Source organism: Halyomorpha halys, unplaced genomic scaffold (genome assembly GCF_000696795.3).
Source record: "Halyomorpha halys isolate HHAL.00 unplaced genomic scaffold, Hhal_1.1 Scaffold2177.1, whole genome shotgun sequence".
Lineage (NCBI taxonomy): Eukaryota > Metazoa > Arthropoda > Insecta > Hemiptera > Pentatomidae > Halyomorpha > Halyomorpha halys.
Genome location: NW_027108368.1, coordinates 52348 through 77634, shown reverse-complemented (window position 1 = coordinate 77634; position 25287 = coordinate 52348). Strand labels below are relative to the sequence as shown.

The following is a 25287-nucleotide window of genomic DNA, read 5'->3' as shown; positions in this document are numbered from 1 at the left end:
ATGAATATATAATATAAGATGTTCAATATTTAGATTGTCCTTGAGGATGACCGAAATGGACTATACAAGGATACAATTTTGATTTATTTAATAAAAAAAATTCAATTCAGTGTGATAGTTATTTTAAAAAAATTAACAAAGTAACTGTTTGATTAATTACACACAAACACAAATTTCATTGTGGACTATTATTTTTTTTATTTTTTAAATACATACAAAGCTTCCCTACCTTCGGTAGTTGGGACTTAAAAACTTTTTAAGATATAAAGTTATTCTCATTATTCCACCCTATGGCTCGTTTAAATGGTTATTTTCGAAATAGTGGCATAAACACATGGGTCTTTTACTACCGAGTGCTATAACATTACAATAAAGATAGAGGTTATTGATAACCTTCCACGATGATACTTAAAATGCTATTGTGCTTTAGAATTATCTGCGTTATGGCTAATAAAACTACAAACATGACGAACCTGGACATTCACCTGGACTTGCTGAGCAAGCTCAACACCTACTTGTTATTGACTAGGGAGGAACCAGTGGACGAGTACCCGGTCAACACGACCCATAACCGCAAGATTTGGGACAGGTACTACCTCTGTCTCCAGAAGCAGTATGAAGCTATTGGTGAAAAGGAGTGAGTACGGAACACTATGTTCACTAATTAGATATTGTGAATTAACTTAGACAGCGATTGCATATAAAAATTTAGGCAAGTACATCGCTAATTTTCAGGATAAAAAGAATTGACCTAAAAGATAAAATTTTTCAACCAACATAAACAAGTCATGTGAAGCTAATGCATATCCGTCCCAATGTCATTGTTGTAATGTAATGCCACTCATAACCTCTCTGATTGCTTTCCACCTGAGAATAGGTTTTTTTTTTTTTTTTTAATAAATCAGTATATTGATATTAAATTAAATCAATTAAAAAAAATCATTGGAGATAAGTGCATTGCATAACTTTTATTTACCACCAAACTTTACATTTAACTTCACTCTACATTTAATTAATTCTAAATTTAATTCTACTTCACTCTGACAATACACGTTAGTTAATAATTTGTCACACCGTTTTTCAATTTAACTACTTGTTTTTGCAATTTTGTTTGATTAAACTATAATTTAACGTGTCTCCTCTTCACGTTTTTAATAAATGTTTAAAAGGTAATATAAGAAAATCGCTAATTCGGGATTTAGGGTGGATCCCTTCACGTGCCAGTAATTCCATGGCGTAGCCATAGGCTATAGCTAGACTATACCACCTTAGCTGGACTCATATCACACCTTATAATGCCACAAAGTAATCATAGTAAAGTATATATAATACATGAAATGTATATATAATACATCTCATGTATTATACATTTCATTTATATATGTATGAGGTATTAATGCTATTATTTTAATGAAGGGTACGAAAAAAAAGGAAGGAATTTAGGGTGGCATAGAAAGGTACTCGATCATTTTTGGTGTTATGATCTCCTTCGAGATATTGTGACATGTCATGCATCAACCAGTAAGTGCTATATGTGAATGTTACACTTTAAAATGAAATGCTACATCCTTCTATACTGCACCTTATTATATCTGTTATATTTTAATAGAAAAAAAAAAAAGGAGGTTAAGAAAACAAATAAAGAGGTCCATTTCACAAACTGAGAAATCAATTCTATTTTAGTCATCTATAAAATTTATATTTATACTGTTTTCGATAAATATAAACTACTTACAAAGAACGGTCAATTTAAATTTACCAGAATAAAATGTTCTCGTTTGGAGAAATCCATTTTGAAAATTCAGTATGTAAGCACTACAAGGCAATTTAAACAAAGATAAGATATAATTTATATTTAAGGATAATTAATTATATATTTATATAACAATTTCAATAAAATTCGTAAGAGATATTTTAAAGAGAATTGAAAAAAAGGGCAGAATCGAAGTGGTAATTCTGGCTAAGTAGATTTCGCAGGAAAATTTGCAGTAACATTTCAAGTATATACCTATATTAAATACGTTATTTTAATTTCATACATATTCATTTTTAGGCATGGCACTTATACAATTTTGTAAAACTTATTTATTTAGATTTAGAAGATGAACATGAATTTCCGACCAAAACTAGAATATCGATTTTTATACGCTCGCAAAACTTCCTTTAAACTCCCTTCCTTTAAACTCCATATACATGAAAAAATACATGCTAACCAGGATACACGGTCACTGAATCATTAATACACCTCCAACGAACAATGTTGAATTTCGGGAGTGTGCCGTATAAGGGAAAATTTTCTCATGCAATGCTAACAGCTAAGAGAACAATGAAAATTGAAACTGAAGAAAGAGAAAAAAAAAAGAGAGCTGCATTAAATAGAAAAAGGTAGGGCTACCGCAAACTGGATTAGCGCCTTCGCGGTAAAATGTAAATTAAATTTACATATGAACAATTTTCTTAAAAATTCAGAGCTGAGGATAAAATTAAATTAGGAGACTGTTCTGTAATTCTTAGCACCTTTATAACATTTGGTATTTGCATTACTAATCATATCTCGGCTTATTTTATTAACTTATTTACCATGTTAATAAATTCGATTTGTTGTTTAAAAAATTGACTTTTATTGGTTTTGAAACTGGTTAATAACACTTTGTAATATTTTATTATCATATTTTTAAGTAAGAACAAATAACCAATTTTACATGTTCGTATCATATAAACAGTAATTGAAAATTAATATGATATAAATTGAATTACTTTTTTTAGAATGATTTGGGGGATTATACACAGCAAATATGTGAGTCTAATTATATATAATTTCAAATAGTTTTCAAAATTGTATACTTTTGAAATTGTGTACAATATATTTGTATAACATTATTCATTTTAAAAACTGTAAAATCGATCGGGCATTGAAATACCCGGGAAATCGTGCTATCTATATAAATTTGTAAATATATATGTGTGTAACAACATTTTACTAAAATTGATCTGATTATGTTGAGAGTGCACAAATTATTAAAAACATAAGACATTTTTAATCAAACGAACTATTTTAAATTGTTTTAATTTTTCATATTAATTGTTAGTTTATATAAAAGGCGATATTGTATTTATTTATAACGTTTATATATAAAACTATTTATTCAGCATACAATGAGACTAATTAATAATCTTCCAATATATACATCTTAAAGTAACAAAGATATATTGGTTAAAGGGTCCTTGTGCCAGAAGCTATATCCATCCTTGAAGGAGAAAACGTCCACATGGAATGCCGAGTATGCCTCTTTCCCGGAGATGACATCGGGACAGCCGAGTGGTACTGGTACACCATGCTGGTTCCAATGGACGAATGGACCGTCAAAGACCACAAGGGAAGGCTCTCAATCTACGGAGTGCGGCTGGAAGAAGCTGGACTGTATGAGTGCAGGATCGGCTCGACAAGATCCAGACCGTACTTCTTGCACGTTGCTCCAGACTCAGAACCCGTGAGTGAGGTGAAGCCGTACACGGCGAAGAAAGGACCCTACCCGGCGCTGCCGAAGGTCACGGCGAGTGTCTTCAATGTCTTCACAAGTTGGTAAACTTTACTACTCAATAATTAGTTAAAATGTAAAGTATAGGTGCTGGATCATAATAACAGTTCCGAATTGAGTTATTTTACGAAATCAAAAAGTATTTTATTAAACTTACAAAATTTTTAGTGTGATCTTATTTTTCAACCCGAAACGCGCCAGTCCTATTACAATTAATAAATTCATTTTTCTCTTCATCTTGTTTATGAAGAAAGATATTTCATTAATAATTACTTAGGCTGCGAATCAGTACTTCCTTTATTTATTATTCATTTTATTTCCTCTTTCAACGCTTCGAGACAAACTGCCTCATCTTCAGGAAAATTTTTTTTTTTCTACCTTTTTTGTTCCCACACACAATTCAATGCCACATTGTACTAGACCCATATTAGTATAAGAATATTTTGTCTGTATTAATCGCCTAGTAGATAAAATATAACTTCACTGTCACATAACGTTCTTTTAACGATTAAGGTTATTTTCATCATTTCACTGAAGGTTATCTGATAATGAAATACACATGTATAGAGATTTCTACAAGGTCATTCGGAATGAGCCTCATCATTCAAAAGCTAGGTTGATCTGAATGACTTGAATCACGAAGAACCTTGTACTATCACGCCGACTGACACTTATTTGTAAATGAGATATCGGAAAGTAAGCATCTTGTGCAATGTCTTATTCGATTCCTAATAAAAACAAAGAGTGTTTGGCCATTATTTTGGTACTCGCGTGCAAGAATAAAGTGAAATGCACAGTGTGGACGAATCACTTGCATCCTACTCTCAGCTTCAAATTTTGAACGGTCGGGCTTAAAACATTTTCTCGGAAATTCACCAGCATTATCCTCACATGATTGATTTGAAATTAACATGTGGTTTTACTGTCATTCCGACCTCTAAACATTTTTTCAACAAGACGAATGACACTAAATACTATTGTATTAATGCTATGAATTTAGCATAATATGACGAGGTAAGGACAAGTATGAGAGAGAAATTAATTTAATAGACAAGATTAGGCATAAGACTTCGAAATGTTGGAAGGGGAAATGTTAAGTAAATAAAACAAAATTATAAAGAAGCAATGATTCACAAGGTAATTAATAATACATTGATGATATTGAATATGTGCATCAGTAATAGATGGCTAATTCTAATTAAATAATAAAAATAATATTCTTTATTTATACTGTGACTATTTCCTTTAGAATAATATTAAAGGCATCGACAAGAAGCATTAGTGCTTTAGAGGATAAGATTTTTTTAAAAAATAAACATGTAGAACATCTTAAAATATAACTAAAGTAATAAATTAGAGAAAAAACAAATGCACAATATTTAAAAAAATATGTAAAAAAAAAAATAAAAAAGCAAAGAGATAAAACAAAACCATATATCATCTCATAAATCATAGTGTGACAAACTTCTAATAAAATAAATAAAACAAAATTAAACAAGAAAGAACAAAAATATTTGACAAAAAAGAACAATTATGATATATTCTAATAATAATAAAATGATTATATGAACATGTATTGATTTTATATAGATAATGAAACTAATAACTAATAATATTCATGTTAAACTGAGTCAATTTTTCTATCAATTTATAATTTTGATTAAAGTTTTTAATTGTTATTCTTCGGGAACTGGATGGACAGTAGGTGATTAAAGATACGGGATTTGAAAGTGGGAAGGGTATCAGAGCAACGAGTGAAGGAGGGAATAAGTGGCAACACTTTAGTACGCATGCAATACTAATGAATCATCTTTTAGGCGAAAAGTTCTCTCAATCCAAAGCTAAAACTTGAAAGTAAACCAGCATTTAAACACTACTTAACTAAGTAATCAGGGACTGTCTGTGTACTGTGAAGATCGGCAAAAGTATATAAGAAGCATATTATATCTGGTAAGATCTGGACTAACCTTCTCATTTAGATTTCCACCATTTACCACTTTGATGAGAAGGGTATAATGAAGTCCACATTGACAGCAACATAATAGTATGGAAGTATTCATTGTTTCAAATAAACCCGTAAATATTATGAAAATTGTAAAGTGATCTCATACTTCCTCGACTTGACGGAACATTGAGGAATATATTGAATGTGAAGGTACCATGTTACCTTATACTAATTGGAGGTTGAGAAGAACCAAGAACACAAAGCACATTTTAATTATATTACGCCTGTTAAGGTAATATTACAACAACCTTGAAATCGTTATTTGTGCAAACACACCCTTAACGGAAGTAGTTGATGAACCTCAACTTGAATAGCAAACACTCACCGTTAGGCTCTGTGCTGGAAATTGATTATGGCTTAAAAAGGCTTTACTGAATTCTTGGGGTGCGTGGGGTGGGTTACAGCCTGTGGCTAATTCGATTAGTTATACTTTAATTTAATTTTCATCGCAATTTAAGCTTGAATGTTAGTATGTTTGTAAAATAAATAAATAAAACAACTTTAAGAAAATTATTTAATTCAGTCAATAAATTTCAGAAAATAAAAATTTTTGGTGGTTTTTATTTTTTCATTAATATTATCTACCGTCGCTGATTCACTGACACACGTTGATTTCACAAAATAATTTATTTGAACTACTATTTTTCGGTGCGAAATCCATGGCATTTCAAAATATTGCTAGTACTAACGAAAATTTGCCATTTAAAAATTATCTTAAAATTTACCAAAAAATATAAAAATGATAATTAAATTCACAATACAGCTTGTTTAGCCTAATTTCCAGATAAATAAAAGACCAGAAGTTGTCGAATCATCAGATTAAAACTTCTTTGTAGTAATTTATTCTTTTATTTTCTTAAAAGTTTCGACTAGGGAGCCAATATCCGGTGTAATAAATGAAGGAAGTACTGAAAGTATATGAAAACATAATGGTTTTTATGAAGAAAATAAATTACTTTAACCCAATCTAAAACTGTAATTTCGTTAATCTAAATGAAATATAAAATAAAAGGAAATCACAAAACATTATTTATGCAGAATTTTACAGAAATTATCAGAAAAAATTTAAATAAATGAATTAAATTAACTAAAGTAGGACACTTTAAGATCGATTCACAAATTCTATATCATTATGCCCAAATCTTCTGATCACATCGATATACACATATCACATATCCTCAGTACGCGACTGATATGGGCAAATATTAGCTAAAGTTGAAACTAATAGTTAAAATTAACATGGATACCTTTATTCATGAATGAAATATTGATAAATAAATATCATAGTCATGCCAATTTTGGCTATTAGTTTCACTGTAGCAAACGTTGGCCCATCTCTTTTTTTTTTTTTTTTTTTTGATTGATAGATTTATTTATTGATAGATATGACAATCTGCCACACAGTTGTGGGCAATAGGTATTAGTGATGAATGATCTCACACATACTAAAATAAAAAAAAATAAATAAATAAAATAAAATAAAAAATTAAAAAAAAAAAAAGTAAGAAAAAACAACTCTCTGAAAATATATACAAACAAAAGAATAAACAAGATGAACATAACCAAACTATTTGTATGAAAAATAAATAAATAAAATAACATAATGACCCATCTCTGTAACACGGTTTAGTTATCATATCTTAAATTGTATTTTTGACAGGGACAGTGTTGACGTTAGTTATTTTTACCTCGATAAAATCAAAAATACGAATTTTTATTTCTGTACTGGGTGAACTGTAAGGACAGTATTGGACATTTTGCCAACAGAATTACTGAAAAACAATTATCCGTTGAGCGAAAAGCGTATGCCGAAGCGGGATTTGAGCCTCAGCTACTAAGGTTCATACAAGTAAGCTCCTTTGCATATTTTAGTCTCGTGGAAAATGGGAATCTCAGGCCCATCAACTGGGAAAAATGTCCATTTTAGAAAGGTGCCCATTCCCTTTATTTCCTTTTTTTCCTCCTCGTTTTCCCTCCTTAAACTCCTTAGGGAAACGCCCCTATTGGGAAAGTGGGTCACCGCCTCGACCGCCAGATATTGAAATTAGTATCAGCGGAATTGTACCTTGCAGTTTTTGTAACAGCTTATCAACTGTTTCTGATAAAAACTTACAATTCGTAAGTGCGGGAAAATATAATTCTGCAAAGTCATATATAGTAATAAGTGCCTTATGATAATTACTGAACATGACAAATAGTCTAAAGTAAATTATATAAAATAGTTTAAAATCCTTTCTTATAGGGATAATATAATAATAATGATAAATAACTCCACAATAGTGAATAATTATTTAATAATAATGTTAAATTTTACTAAAATAAGAACTTGAAGATGTGTGTTAAATAATTTGAGCTAAAAGATTTATTATTTTAATATTATTATATTAACCAACAATACCTTACATAACGAACTTAATATGCCATTATATATCAGATCTTATTAAATCCAAATTTACCATATTCCTTAAAAATCCTAATCCCCTAGCACAATACCTCCAAGCATTACCCATCCCTACAATCTTCCCGAAGATTGAAACGGCAATGGCCCAGAAACCTATTGTAAATAATTATATAAAAGTTCTTGTAAAGGCCAGATTCTTCAATCAAGTCCTGTAGCTAGCGCCCTAAATCATCCACCATTGGCTTCCAACGCCAGTGACGCGGTTGATAGAGAAGCGTCGGAATCTTCCACAGCTCCTTTTTTTCTCCACAAGGGATGGGGAGGACAAGCTTGGCTAGGAGTGTCCCAAGCTGAATTTAAATATTGTGAATAGGAATGATTGTGTTCAAAATGTTATTCTACTTCAAGTTCAATTTTGTTTCATTTTTTATTTATTATTATTCTTATTTTGTTATCATTTAACTTATATATTTGTAAATATAGTGTGAATGTGTCCTATGATCCCTATTACTCATCTGTAAATATATGACAGAATATAACATTACATAACAAAATATAATTTTAAAAAATTATTTTTCAATAATATGAATACTCATTATTATATTACCATGGGCTAAATAAAATCATTAATGAATTGAAATCAGTAACAACTAGTTGTGTTCTAAATTATCTATATTTGTTTGTTAACATGATGAGATGAAAAACCTTTTCCTATATTTATATAATTGTATCCTACAATTGTAACAATTTTATATTATCTACAATTTTTTCTATATGTTATACGTATAAAATTAAAATCTTATAATCTATATTTATCTCATTTTGTCAATTATATACATTTCTATCATGAAATATTGTCAAGTATAAATATTACTTTATCACATTATTTAAATAATGTATTATTAATTATTCATGATGCATTCACTTATTCTTTTAGCATTAACCAATTTGCTATAATAGGCATTACCTATTTGGACATATCAATATGCCTATGTGCACGAATATAGGGTAAGCCTGAAATGTCGTACAAAAAATATAGAATCGTTTTGTGTTATAAATAGAAGTTTTTTCACCTCATCATGTATTATAACATATTAATAAAAAAAAAACTTTCTATGAAAGAAAATTCACTCTATATTTGAATGTCTCAAATCATTCTGATATAGTAAAGAATCCAAGACGAATCGTATGATGAGAATCATATCAACTTGCACGGTCAAATTTTAATAATTATGTATATATCTTTAAATAGGATTGTCATACATTTATCTATATGATACTTGTAAACATTACTTAATTTTTTTAATAGTATTTCATGGCTAAACATTATGGGAATATCTTATGTTTCCGGCAGATAGATGACTGTAATAATCACCTGAGTTAATGGTTTAGTTCCTAGACCTTTTAGTGTAATGCCTGTCCCAGTATGTTTGGGCTCTCTTACAAACAATAATCTACTGTGGATCTGTGTATTTTACATTGAAAATAAATGTTATTGTTTAACAGATTAAAGACATGGTTTTATGCTGTAGGAGCTAAATAAAAATAACTTGTTAGGAATCAGTACGGGTTAGAACATAGCATAAAAAAATAAAAAACAAGTTATTTGTAATAATAATATTAACTGAATTCCTTTTCGAAAAAAAAACAACATTAATAGCGGACCAAAACAGAGCAATAAATAAAATCCGAGAAACGATCTTTGATAACATTATATTTTTATTTTCATGGGGAAATGTAAAGTTGTTTTAAACTATTATAAATAATAATAAATTTACAGAAAGTGATGAAATTGTAATACATCATTAAAAAAGAAAAATAATTTAAAATCTGACTTTAAACAATATTTATAACAATAAATCATAAAAGTTTATAAGAAACGATCATGAAATTTACTAAGATCCAACTAATAGCTATTTTTCTATTCCTAATATAAGAACCCCTCCCACCCTACCAACACACCGAGACTATAAATCACCCTTGTGAAGTGAGCAGATTTAATTTAGACCGATCGTGGAACTAAACAATATTGAGCTGTCAGGAGCACTCCTCTTTTTAAAACAGTCTTGCGAAAGGTTGTAAGAAAATATTTTCTTGATAATATTCTAATGGTTTTTTCATATTCAATTACCGATCAAACGAATTTAAATTTCAATCATCTACGTAAAACACATTGATTAAGTGATATAGTAAAGTGTTCAATGGCCAATTAGATGAATCTTATATATTTAAATAATAAAAAAAAATATACGAGTCTTTTTTCTTAATATTTTGAGAGGGACTGGAATATAGCAACATGATAAATTATCATTGATATCGAAAAGCGAGAAAAGTGACAGTCAAAATAACAAGTACTTTCAGTAGCACATGTCACATCTCCTTGACCTTGGAGTCACATCAACTGCGTTCCTATTTCTCCCGTGAATATCTTTGTCAGATCAAGTACTGATAATAAATAGCAAAAACATTTCACTCTGACAGCTAGCTTCTGCCTCAAAGTATCTCAAGTTTATTTATCTTATATTCACTCAAATGTATTTCGAAAAATAAAATTACAAATAAAAAATCATTAAATCTTTTTCTGTCAAGGTAATTTTATTATTTTTTTTTAAATGCGAACACACCGCAAAAATACAATTAAAAATAAAAAAAAAACAAGATTTTTAGGAGCAATATTGGAAGCATTACAAAATCAGCGTATCCAGTGTTATGTTTCCATGTATCCGAGAGGCATGGAAAGAGGATAAAACATGATTGCCATAAATTACCTAATTAACTTTAATTTATTCAGCAGTGCATTAATTTGTTGGAAAAGATTGAGTTCAGTGTTAGGTTCAAGTGATTAGAAATCATAATATGTTAATTTAAAGTAATTAAGGTAGATTGGCTTTAAATTACCAAAGATGAAAGCTTTCACAAAGAAAACAAATTTAATAGAAATCACCATTAATGCATTCCCCTAAATACACATTTATCCCACCTTTCCATATTTGTAAGGCTAAGATTAATGTTTGAGTAAATTATATATTTTTTTATTATAAAGTTCAGTATTTCAACTTTGTTCACAAACATTTAATTCTACCACAAGCCTTAGCCTTAGAGAGTTTCAAACCGAATAATGATGAATTTGTTGAGATTGGAACCCGTGGACCGACTGCACCCGTTGCGACCATGTGGGGAGGAAGTATAGGTTTGGAGCATGCACTGTGTCCCTCAGGGAGCCGGGAAATATGATGACGACGGCCCTTGAAGAAACACCAGATTTGGAAATCCTACAACTGTTCGCGCAGGGGCTACCCTGTTGGAGTCCTCTATTACCTAGGTATTTATATGAAATTTCAACCATCATCTTCTAAATAATTTGCATTATATTCCTCACTAAAAATATTTATTTATTGATTATTATTATTTTTTATTTGCAATTATGAGATTTTCATTTTTTAATTATAATTTATTTTTCATTCCGTCCATTCCTTCCCCCTAAACATTTCTCTTTAATTCGTTCCTACACCTCCGATAGAACATTTAAAGTAAATCATAACTTAGCCTGCTCTTTTCTCAGTCCACCGGTGTTTCTCAAGATAATATCCTAGGTCCTATTTTGTATACAGCTGATATCCCAACCCACCCTAACTCAGTCCTAACAACATACGCTGATGAAACATGTGTACTGACTGTAAACAGTGACCCTATTATTGCATCACAAACTCTGTAGTCACATCCATTGAAGAATGGTGTCACAACTGAAGGATCAAAATAAATCCTAACAAATCCCATCAGATCACCTTTACTCACCGCACAAACTTCTACTTTCCTGCCTTACAGTATCTTTTTCTAATAACTAACGCCTCTTGAACAGATTCGCTACTTGGGATCCCCATGCTAGACTGAAACTGCTTATAGATTTCGATTACTACAACATCTACATAACAAACGCTCTAAACTTCCCAAAAACTGAAAAAACTCTTATCCAATATGATAACCAGACCAATTTGTACGTACGGAATTGATTTTGGGAATTCACCAATCATTAAATTTCTTCCGTATCCAGTGCTTACAATCCAAAATTCTCGATGCTCCTCATTACGACACAAATAAACTCATTCATTCCTTCCAAAATCCTTATCCATCCAAACCAATTAGTTCTTAATCTCTCATCCTTAACGTTCCCTGATAATCCTCAGAAGTGTCTGAAAAGAAGATGACCACGGATCTTCTAATTTAAACCAATGACTGAAGTACTACTATTGGGTGGTTCTTTCCTTAGATTATCATGTGTTTTGAAACATTTATCACATTTACTATATTCTATACAGTAGGTAATTGTTTTTGACACAATTTATATAACAGGAAAATTACGTTGCTGAAAAATAGTGGTATAGAAAAAAGAACAAATCATCAAAAAATAGTTTAATTAATTTTGCAATCCTTTTTTTCCAGGATCGTCCGACATAATCGAGACGTTCGAAATCGGAGCAATGAGATGATGCTGGCATTCTGTAAGGTTCCATGTGCTGATGATATATTCGAGGTCAGAACTGTTTTGGGAAAATTATTGGAAAGGGTCAACAATTCGGCAGGTAGTATCCTGTTTCTCATGAACCTGAATACTATTATAATGTCCTATATAGACCTTAGGTTTGCCACCATAGTTCTTGCAAAATTATTTCAGAAATGTTGAGACACATCACTTTGGTTTAGTGATATTTTAAATTAAAAAATCACGTCCAAACGTCACATTTTTATCAAATTAAACGTACCCACTTTATGACCCAAGCCCACAGAGCTGACTCACGGATAAAGTGAATTAGAAATTTTTTTCTGCCAAAGCCGAATTAGAGGACGGGTCCTTGGAGTTAGTATCCAGTACCTTAGCATTGAGCTACTCACACTAATTTCACCATGTTTCACATTAACTTGTATAATAATTATACTCAATACTATAAAATAGAATTTTATTTATAACTATCTTTCACATTAAGTGGTACATCTTGATGTACTTCATTTATATCATTTATATCTTGATATAAATAAACAAATGTATAAACATATTATTAAAAATTGTGAACTCAATCGACAATGCATATATATTTCTAAGAACGCAATCCCCTTTAACTGACACCTTCTCAGCAAAAAAGTGGATGATATTTTTATCTGCAAGAGCCAAGGAGTAGAAACGCCTAGTTGGAGAGGAAGTAGCGGTAAATAGAGAGGTGTGGCGGAAAGACATCCTTAACCCGGGAGATTGGCTGTCCCAAATAGAGCCTTATGTAAAATATATGTACATTTTTAGCGGTCTCTCGGCTCAGGGCCACTTTATAACCAGCTCTGCCGTGGGAGGTCCTAGTATGAGAATTAGCTTGGTGTGTATTCCTCAGAGCCAAAGCAATTATTTTTAACAGGTAGATCCCGCTTCAAGTCACTTCGTTAACCAATTACTATAAGGAACCGTTATATGTAATAGAAAAACTAGTACAATCATTTTATTTTTTTAACCATGCAAAAAAAAATTAAAAATTAATTTAAAAGAAAATTAAAGCTATTAAATTAATCGTTATAAAACCATTATTTAAATCATTAACCAAGCATCATAATTTGAACATATTATGTTCGATATTATTTTGAAATACTCATTTATTGTTTTTTTTTGGTTATTTATAATCAGCAATAAAACAAATAAAGCAAATTGTATAGAACTGTAAATGTACTGCTTAATAAAGCAAAACAATGAAGAGGGGGACTCAGTAACCCAAAATAACCAAGAAGAGAATAAATATATGAATTAAAAATATTGTATTTTTATTTATTTATAGGAATATAAATTTTATTTATATTTAATATTATTTTATTATTATTTATAGGAAGATAGGCGGTCAATAAAGGTACCAAAATAGTAAAAGAAAACTATATTATTAACAAACGTTTTGCCCAAAACGATTGGCTCCTCAGTACCCTAATCTGACAGCCCTGCAAAGTGGCTGGAAACGTTGTTTTACGATAAATAGCTTTCTTTTTACTATTTTGATACATTTATTGACCGCCACCCGGACTTTAGTTTACAAGTATTTATTTTCCATAAAAATAGGAAAAAAAATAATAGGAAATAAAAAAAAAATAGGAAAATAAATAGTTGTAAAATATTTTTGTTTCTCCTTTGACCGCAACCCTGACCATCTTCTTATATATCAATTTTTACGGTCAACTATATATACATATAAAACCAATTATAATTTTTAAATAAATATAAAAAATTATATAATATAAAAAGGGTTGGTTATATGATGAAACAAACCAATAAATTAAACAAAAGAAAGTGTTCAATAGCCCAAAGCGTACATGAATTAAATAATTGCTTTCTCTGAAAGAGTCTCATCCGACATGAGAGAAAAATACATGTCTAAATAAGAAATAAATTTATGAATAAAATATTTTAACGAATCCCTTTCCTTGTTTACTTTGTACATTTACCTTCAGTTCTTAATAAGAACGATATCCATTTTGTATTTTAATAAGGAAAATGAGTAAAGTGTTTCATCCGGTAGAGGTTCCTGGAAAAGACATGAAATTACGCTTGGAGTGAAAATTTCATAAATTTAAGTAACCGAGATTAATTTAAAAATTAAATAGGTTTCCCGGAGACGCCGATTCAAACAGTGATTAAAGAAAACCAGAAAATGCTAAATGAAATTAAAAGTACTTCCACAATCGAATTGAAATTGTTGCTACTCTGCTTTCTTAGTGACTCAAATTAATTTTTTTTTTACTTGTATTCCTAAAATAGATCTGTAGGTTATGATTTTTTTGTTTTCACTTTATTACAAAGTAGCACAAATTTATGGTAAAATCGGTGGAAGGAGTTGAAAAGACCTGTGCTGCAACTCATGAATTGTCAGCTCAGTACTTTGTAAGGAAATAGCAAGTCGTATTATAACCGTAAACAACAGTTGTACAAGAAGGTAATTTGTCCATAACCATGCTCAACCGCCAGGTTTTCCCCGATTGGGGATACCCACTCTTTAGAGGCTGATTGTGTCCCAGAAGGGTTATGAATTCGCTTAATACAAAATTATAAAATACTAGGTTTTGTTTTGCGTCTCAATTAAACTAAATCAGTGATCTCTAGATATTTATAAAACAGGACTCGACTAAGTCGTTTCTGACCTAAGACAATTTCTATAGGCCAAAAGCCTTACGTAAGCAGTAAGAAGGACCACATTTAATGAACGTAAATAAAACAAGACTCTTCAGTTCCCCACTTCTTAAGTTAGCTCGTTTTTTGTTTTAAGTTACCATGAGGTATGAAGTTGGTTATCTTTCGATCACGTTAGGATATCATAATAATTATAACTAGTAATTTTATACGTTTTAACTTTTCAATAATGGTTTATGATTATAATTGATTTTTCTGTCAATCATAGTATAGAAGTAGACTTTGTTTTTAAGTTAACTTGGAATTGCTAGCGATGTTGTTCGAGCCATTACCCCAACAACCCTTCATTAATCACTGATCTTCCTTGCAAACCATCTCGTTGTCGATTTGTCGTTAAATTTTTTCAATATATTTGTTCCACTGTTCAACCTCTTGTTGTGTATAACTTACAGTAGGGAAGTTAGTGCAACAATTATTGGGGGCTGAGGAGACAAAATATAAAATATTCCGTCAATTTTGACAGGATATTCAAACTTTCTAGGGGTCTGGAGAGTATTATCTAAACTTCACTCTTTTAATAAATATTTTAAGATAATGTTTATAAACATTGATGATGATAGTAACCTCTTTGAATAATATTTTACCACAATTTTCGTTCGAAGTAGTTCTCAAATCTCAAAGGAAGGATTTTTGGGAACCTCCACCCTCCCCAGGATCCTTACAAATCACATGTATGCCTATAACTAGTGTGAATATAACATAATTTATTTAAAATTATCAATAAATATTATTTTGAATATATGAGGACATTGATTGTGTGACAAAGGAAAAAAAAGATTAAGATGGCCCTATAGAATAGGTATTTGTGAAAGGAGAATGCACACCAGAATATATAGACGGAAGCAGTATATTTGAATGGAACAAGGAAAAGTCTTTGGGTTTTCCACAGAGAAGGATTTAAGAAAAGAAAAAGGAAAACCCGAAAGGAGAAAGCTGGTCTTAAGTTGGTTCATGTCTTCCAAAAGTTAAAATATCATATCTAAATAAAGTCTTCATTGCACTAAACGGAACTTCCTTATTGATGAAGGGTATATGTTACAAATACTAAATTTTAAAAAAAGATGGTTTACTTCTTGTTTGTTGGAGTTGGTTATGTTCTGAAGTGTACATAGCGCCTTCTACATACCAGTATCTCAGTTATCAACAGAATTTTGAGGTTAGAGTACTTCATATTACGTAGATAGGCACCAAACATTTTCGTACACACTAAACATTCAAGAAATGTTACATAGCCCCTTCATCCTCTCCTTCAATTATAATGGACAAAATCAATAAAAAAAAACCAAAAAAAAAAACCCTGCACTGTTTGAAGGGTCTAATGCGTAGTGAGAGCGTACTGTTGTTATACACGGGTTATGCAAGGTAATCGCGCTCTACGCGTGATCATAATATGTCACTATCTACTTTCACGTTTTTCACACTACGTATGGAAGGATCAGTTTCCCACCTTACTATCACAAAGTACATAATATAAATAAATATGTCATACTATTCCTCTCTGCAAATAATAAAAGAATTAGCTGATTAATTCATAATTTGAAAAATCGAGAGTCCAAATTTAGGTACAAAGACGCACTTAGACCAAAAAATGGTGTAATAGCGTACAGGAATTTCAGCACTTTTGTCTTTAAATTGAGCGGTTTTTCTTAAAATAGAAAATGCAAGAGAATAAACCTCAGGTTTCATTCTGACCTTCATAAATGTCTTGAAATGCTCATAATTTTGCTCAGTTACGTAATTTTCCAGTAAAGTTAGGAGAATAAAAATAAGGATATAACGCAAAATATGTTTAATGAATAATTAAACTAAAATTTTTATCGAGAACTTTAATGAACTTGAAGAATTTTTTTATATTATATTAAACAAATTTTACCTACTTTAATAAGACTAGAAAATATGGCGGGATATGGTAAGCAATTGCCCCTCTGTTCATATCTGTTCTTAACATGAATACGAAAGGCTTAGAAGGAAAATAACCTTACACCATTTTGATTCCAAAATAATGCCATTATAAATATTTAATTCAAAAAATTTACTCTATATAGGGTCAACATACTTTAAACAAATTTAAAAAAAAAACTATTTTAATAACACTCAACTATATATGCTATCAAGATTAGGAGGAAAAAATAAACATACATTCGACTTTTCTGATAGAGAGTTGTTAAAAGGGGCCTAGTTCCTACCATTGTATTTCAACACTGTAAGATGATAATAGCAATTTTGAACAAATATAAACAATAACAATAACTTAACATACAATAACTATTTTTACATAACTATCTACCATTTGGTTTGAATTCAAACCAGCGTCCTGGAACTAGGTGTCAATGCCCTACCAACTGACCCATTATGTTTTAGTAATAAGTCGAAAAATTAAAAGAAAAATAATTAAAATATAATAAAAATGTTATCATTTTTACGTATGCATTTCGAAATAGATTATTTGATTTTAATTTCGCTACAACTCTCATTCCATAAAAGGAATCGTCAGTTCCAGTGATCCTTTTGAATCGAAATCAAACCGTGACGCGATGAAAAGTTTACTTAGGTGCGGAAATGGAAAATTGCTGAGGGGTTTTTCCGATATTGAGCGGTGGTTATGGTGGGACATCTGTAGGTAAACAATTTTGTGAGTGCTTACACGGGGGAGGGAAAGCACGGAGAGTTATCTTATTCACTCCCTCTGTTGAGGTAATGTAGAATTTATAATCTCACATTCTGAGTCAAAGCCTCTGTAAATAATTCATGTTTTACAGAATTATTTTAAACAAAAGGAAAACTGAGTAATTCACAATTTTTTTTTAGCCTCCTTACTACCGAAGCTAAGTAAGCTTTCTACTCATGCAGGAGATAAAAAAATAAATAAATGGAATTTGATCGGGGTGCGGTCAATTAAAACTCAAATAGTAAATTGGTGTACTATTTTATTATTATTACTATATTATTTTATTATTATTATTACTATATTATTTTAGTATTATTACTATATTATTATTATTTTATACCAATTTACTATTTGAGCTTTAATTGACCAAACCCGGACCAAATTCCATTTATTGATACACAGGGTCAATCAGCATTCTTCCAGTAAAAAAAATATATATATAATAATAAATATATTTTAAAAAAATAGAAACTTTTCACATACATTTACGTGTATAACATCAAGGAAAAAGTTCAATCCATGTGCCTGTTGTAGAATAAATGCTCCGGCATAACCAAATGAATAATAAATAAATAAAATAAATAAACAAAAGAATATTAATGAAATAATTAGTGATTTTGCGTGGTGGTACTCAAATTCGGAGAAAAGCTAGTTGAGGAATATTAGTATGAAACGTATATTACAATTTAAACTAATTATATCACTTACTTTCATCTCCATATGCGCGAATGAATTTTCCTCAAAAGGGCTCTTTTTAAAAAACATTTCATCTGATTTGGCTCACCATTGGTATAAAACAAGGTGTAAAAATGAGATCTATTATAAATTTTATCAAACTCCATCAATAATTATGGTCAAAATTAATTTCCAAAATACGATGATATTTCGAAACGTTTCGTCCTGTAGATTCTGTTTCCAAACGACCAATCGTTAATATTGAAATATAGCTAATTATGTACTAAAGGAGGCATATTAAGTTCTTTGATGGGCTGAAGGCTTGGGCTGACTCGTTGTTCAGAGAGATCCACCAAGACCTAGGAGGTGGCAATTGACTGCCGCCTAGGAGGAAGTCCTCGCGAAGGGAAAGACATAGGCCCTTCCCCGTTATATGTAATTCCCGAGCTATACCTCTACTGATGTAAAACCCGCCTTCGGCGGACCCATCCTGATGTCCTTGATATGCCACAACGGCAACAAAAAGACATTTATATTATTATATTCCTATGTGTAGAACCATTTAATATAATAAAATATGTTTTTGTTTGAACATTCGGGTGGGTATCTGAATCCTAGAAAGTTACAACTGATACCTGTCAACCCATAGGGTGCATAGGGCCTATAGACGTATAGAGTTCCCAGGAACCTTTCAGCGTCTAATGGAATAAAACCCCCATTCAGGCTCGTTGGCCACGAGAAAGTTACCTGCAGACAAGCTCACAGGGGAAGTCAATTATAGTTTATTACAACCACTCATTAGTTTTTAGGCAATCTGCTGCGGAAGTCAAGCTTCGAGAAGCTAATGAAAGAACCATAAAGTAAGCCCTCTGATTTCCAAAGGGAGAATGGCCTGACGGATCTACTAGAAGGTGGAAAAGGGACTTTGGCTTTGAGAGGAAAGAAGGGCATATAGAAGAATGGGATTGTCAGAGATTATAGATATCGAACATCTATGGACTTCAAGCTAGATGCCTAGAGAAGGAGGAAGATCGAGCTGGAGAATTAAGCAGGGCACTTCATCATATGACAGGACCCAGTGATGCATCCTCCTGACGCTCAAGTAAACTATTTGATCAGACTAGGAGGTATCTCAACCAACTTCTCTTCAGCCTATGCCGAGATTCGTCTGGAAAGTTATTTGTGGCTATCCGTCGTACATATTTATTAAAATGTCCATGTGAAACCGTTTGTCATATGAATATGGTTAGTTATAGCGCGAATGCTTAGGTGGGTGTGAATGGTCTCGTTTGAAACGTAGAATGGTGAGTTCGTTGCCATTATTAAAAATTGTGATTCAAAAGTCTGTATTTTGTGAATCTGTGTCTTATTAGCTGGTCCATAAATTTGGCAGGTGTGAGCCAATATGAGTTTCAGTAAATAATTGTATACGTTTAATTTCTGTCTCAGGTATGATTTACAACGTCTGTGTAGCATAAAATATAAAAGTAAGAAATTTAGAATTTTACGCTTTATCTTGACGTGTAGGCTCCATGTCAACCTTCTGTATTAAAATAGTCCAAAATAAGTTATAGTAGTCAAAACAAATATTTACTAACCATAGAAGGTCATGATGATGGGTAAATTAATATTTATTACTTCATTTATGATATTCCTTATATAAAGTTTGGATAGCATTAATGTATGGGCATAAAAAGCAGGTTTCCTATTTTATGTTACACATTTACATAGAAAATCAATTCTATTTCCCCCAAAGGATGAACATAATCGAAGTTCACCCTCGAAAAAGAATGTTCCCCCCGAGAAGATAATGCCCCCATCCTGGAAAACCCTGCCCTCTGAATCTGCCTAAAGAAACTGGTTCCGATTTAATGCGGGCCTACTTTTGTTCCCGCGCGCGGGAGATGATAGTCTGGAGGCGGGCATTGTTCCCGCGCCCGGGTGATTGTTCCCGCCGGCGCTCATTTGAATTTCAATCCTCCGGCAATAATTCCGGATGAGCACCGAATAAATTATTGCGCGGTAAATAAGTTTAAGTCTCGATCTGGACCCCTTCGCAATTATTTTTAACGACCTGCCCTAACCAAATTTCCTCCTAATATTATTTAACTTACCTCATCCCTCCCGCCCTTGTTAAATTTTGCCAAAATGAGGCCAAGTCGATTCCATCTCTTTAACTAGTCGCTATAAACTAAAAATGCAGATAATTTTTGCACCCAATGAAGCCATATTACTATCCAGTGTACTTGCTATATCTGATTCATATATTGTTTTAAAAGTGATGTGATAGATTGTTAGAAATTTAAAAGACGTTCTTGAATTAAACATTGGATTAAAATGTTAACAAAAGTTGTTGAGTAATAATACACTTGCATAATTTACACATTTAAATTATCTATAAAGCAAAACGAAAATCATCAAAATCATTTTCTTTTTTTCTGAATCTCAATCACAAACTTTTCCAATCGACTAAGAGAAAAGATATTAAACACCCCATCAAAGTATGGATTCCAACCTATCAAGATACATAGAATAAAAACACTTGTTTGTTCATCGTCCGTCGTACGTCGCACTGTGGCAGAAAACTCTTAATCCTTTAAACATAGTTGTGAAAGTTAATCATTTTTACTAAGTTATAAGCTTTCCAGAAAAATAGGTGGACTATTGGGAGTATGATAACGTCAGAGCTTTGCAGAGTTGGAAATTTATTTAAGTCTACAGCTCGAGTCTTGAATTTGCATGAATCCATATTTTCCTATTTTAATTGTTTCTACATTTCACTCCTTCTATAATGTCATTGGTGATTATCTCTAGAGGTACTATTGACTTCAATTTTAACTGAGAAAAATATTGCTTTATTGGTTTCAATATCCTTAATATTTAGTATTATTATTATTATTCTATGGGCAACAGAGGTTCTCGCGCGATGTATTTTCCAATACTAGGATGCAATGTTCCCAGTATTAGGAAATACACCCCGCGTTTCTTGGCGTGGTTTTTTTGCAGGGTGGGTTCGTCACTCCCATGCCTATTTGTTGTGAGTGCCACCCATTGGTTAACGGGCCTCAGAAATGCCCGGGGGGAGGTTATCAGTGAGTTTGCATTATTTCGTGCTTGAAAAAAGCCCGGCTGGGAACGGGATTCGATCTGACAACCTGTGGATTGGTAGACTGGCGCGTTACCACGCTGCTACCGCATCTGTCATGTGTGTTACTTATTTAAAGAATAAAATTGAAGTGACGTCTCCCTTTGGACATCATCCACTAGAAGTGTGCACAGATAGGAGGTAATTTTGACGCGCCATCAAATAGGTCATAAGGGCCTGACCCACGGTTGTCTAATGTCCCGCGATTCTCTACTTGTATGCCAAACTTGCGGAACAGGCTTACTGTTAAACACATTTTGACTAAGGGCCGAACGTATAACTCTCTCCAATCTTTATACAATATACCAACGAATCTCCATTCCATCTTGCAGATTAACAAACAAACCGTCGATAAACTTTTTGAGTTTCTCCATCATTCTAAGCTTTACCATAAACTTTAATCATATTTTACCATTGGTTCCCATCTTGCAAAAGTTTAACACTTCAATATAATCGTATTCATGAATCCGCACCCTTGCCCCCATTCAGTGTGTGGTCAAAGGTACAGCCTAAAAGTCCCAAATTAAGAATCGTTCCTTTGCCATTGCGGTAATTAAGGCAATAATAACCCATTTGTGGTTGGTGCCTTAAGATAATTGAATACAAAAAGAAATCATAATTTTCAGTTAATTTTACATAACACAGTCTGATTATTGTTTTTACTTAATTGAATATATATTTTTTTAGTCATCACATCAAGCTCCTAATATATTAAAATTTATAGAGAGTAAAATTGATTTGATGATTCTAAAAAAAAAAAAATAACAGTCTATGGAAAGAGACATTTAGACTAGGATTTTTTTTTAAAAATTAGAAATCATTACTTGAGCTTATTTATTCAAGGGATGTGCAAAGTTCGATGACTTATGAAACTAGATTCGAAGAGATCTAAATACAAAACGAGCTTTAGGTATGGTACAATATATGACAACGCTGACTACAAAATGAAAATTTTCGCCTTTTTGTTTTTTTTACCGGCTCTTGAATTATATTTTTTATGTACAATCGCTTATTCTTTGTTGTTTGTTTAAAGAATAAAATAATTTATTCAAACTTTAAATAATAATAATTTGCAGCGCCTTCCTAATTAATTTTCCAATTTGTACAACAAAATAAGATTTTTTTTTGGAAGGAGAGGAATCCTCTACACTTAATATTAGTATTATTATTATATGATTTAAAATAAAATATTATATTAAATGATATAATATTTTTTACGGATATATATGAAGTACATAGTTTTAGGTAAAATAGCAATTGGTAATATCTAATTTACAATTATATCTTCAAGTACTACTTAACAGTGTGATGTCTTCTTATTCCTTTGGGCCCTTGCTTCCTCAGGACTGTTTTCAACTCTGCAAGGCCCGCCACCATTGCCACCACTCCCAGGCCGGTTGACGGTTTACGCTCAGATCGGGAACCCGCTATCTCTGTCTTGTCCTGGCCACAATCTCTGCGATCTTCCGTACCGCTGGGGGATCGGTAGGAAGGCCAAGATAGCTCCTTGGATTGCAGAGTCCAAGTCACTAGGTATGTCCTATATGCTTTCTAATTGTTAAGAATACTGCAGAAATATTTACTCCGTCTAAAGATGGAAGAGGGAAAAAGAAGCTCTCTGATTCCAGGTCTCTAAAGCTTTAACTATGTTATTCACAATTTTATTAGCAAATAATACAATATCAAGAACTCTGTACATGTGGGTATTTTTCAGAATAAATCCTAATATTTGCTATGTATTGACAATACCAGCTTGAAAAAAAGTAAAATTAAATTTAATAGATATTCTTACCATTCATAACAGCAGGTTCGACTCACAGTTAAAAGGGGTTGGCTTTCATTTGGGGGCCTTAGGGGCGGCTCAATGGGTCAAAGGGCCACTACTTAACAATCAAAGGATGTACAAGGTACGTCAATAGGCCTGCAGCTGCATTGTGATCAGCCATAAAGACAAGCGGAAAAAAAGGAAAGTGCTTTGGACCGAGATCAAGGAATAGATACCTTAATTCTTCCATTATTAAAATTCTAGCCTACCCCCTAAAACAAGACCTGCCAATGAAATGGCTGGAAAGAAAGTAAAGGGAGAATAATAATTTCATCGAGGAGAAGAACGAGGAAACTATTCTTGGGAGGTGGTCGTAACAGGAAAGTAGAGCGGACATGTCCAGCTAGCCCAGGCCCAAGAGGAAACAGTTGAAAGACCAAAATGAACCCAGAGAGCCCCGAAAGACACCAAATAAGTAATATTCCTCAACTGTAATTTTGAATGGCAAAATAATTAGATTTTAGAATCAATAGAATAACAATGATATCCGGTATTCTGAATCCAATATCATATAAGTAAACTAAAATAATAATCAATATATTTCTTAAGCATTCTTTAATTATAAAGATATTTCATAAGTGAATAACTGTAAATGTAATCCAATGGTAATTCGCCTTGATTTTATTTTAAACAGCCTCCATGATATCTGATTAGCATGGGTTAGTACATTGGTGAACACACCATTGGAAAGGATATTCAATGAGTAATTATGCACAATTACATCTGGCAAACCATACCAAATGGGTCTGTGGTATCTAGTTCTTGATTTAAATACACAGGTGTCCCTAACCACCCAAATCCACTAGTTTCTAACCTTGCTTCCTCTTCCATCCCTGAAATAGAATAAAATCGTCTTAGCTTTGACCCAATTATCATTATTTTCGTCATGAAGCATAAGATCCTTTGTTTTTAACGATTGATTCATTGAGCTATTCAATGTTAAGAAAGATTTGATCAGAAAAAAATTTATAGTGAAAAACATTTTGTTATTTTTTCCAGTTAGTATATCCTTTTTGGATAGAGCTCTTCCATTGACTGTAACCAAATGTAAATATAGGAATTATTTTCTTCCTCCACTTATCATTAGAGTTATAATATACCAATCTGAATTAGGGAATACAAAATATATTTCTGTTTGTTTTTTTTTTTTGGTGTAGTATTTATATTAAAATCAATACTTGACTGTCCCTCGATTATATTAATAGGACGAGTAACAGTGAACGCGAAGCAGCAGCTGGTATTCAACTCGATCCAGCCAGACGATGAGAAGCTGTACAGTTGCTGGCAGGGCGAATCCTTGGCGGGGGTAGTTCGGCTCCTGGTCTTCGACGAGAGGAAGGTTCCTGTCAACCACCACCTCATCATCTTCGGCACTCTCCTCATCCTTGGCACATTCCTCTATGTCTTCGTCAGGATATACATGAATAGGAAGAGGGCGGCTAGTGTCTACTACTGAAGGGAGGAGTAGAGACTTTGTATTATCATATAATTGCATTATTAATATAATTTATATTATTTTTTTTATTATTGTATATTACATCACAATCTTAGAGTAAAGCACTGTATACTTTTGTTCGCTCTGAATCAAATACTTCAAATTAATAAATTTCTATATATTTCACAAATTTATGAGTTGAGTAGGTCAGAGGGTAACCATTGGACTTCTATAATAGTAGTGCTGCCGATGCATAACTGAACACAAAATATTGAGCCTCGATCTGATAAGATGACAGGAAGAAGGGTGCACAATAAAACTCTATAGATGACAGGAAGAAGGGTGCACAATAAAACTCTATAGATGACAGGAAGAAGGGTGCAC

General features: G+C 31.9%; 1 protein-coding gene across 1 annotated transcript; it reads left to right on the top strand.

Moving 5' to 3' along the window:
* The first annotated feature begins 229 nt into the window (after positions 1 to 229).
* LOC106691222 (uncharacterized) lies at positions 230 to 25254 on the top strand. The gene is made up of 6 exons (XM_024362723.2): positions 230 to 637; positions 3221 to 3579; positions 11081 to 11267; positions 12386 to 12525; positions 22988 to 23176; positions 24674 to 25254. The coding sequence occupies exons 1-6, from the start codon at positions 402 to 404 to the stop codon at positions 24922 to 24924; spliced, it is 1362 nt and encodes a 453-aa protein (XP_024218491.1). The 5' UTR covers positions 230 to 401; the 3' UTR covers positions 24925 to 25254.
* Positions 25255 to 25287: the final 33 nt, after the last annotated feature.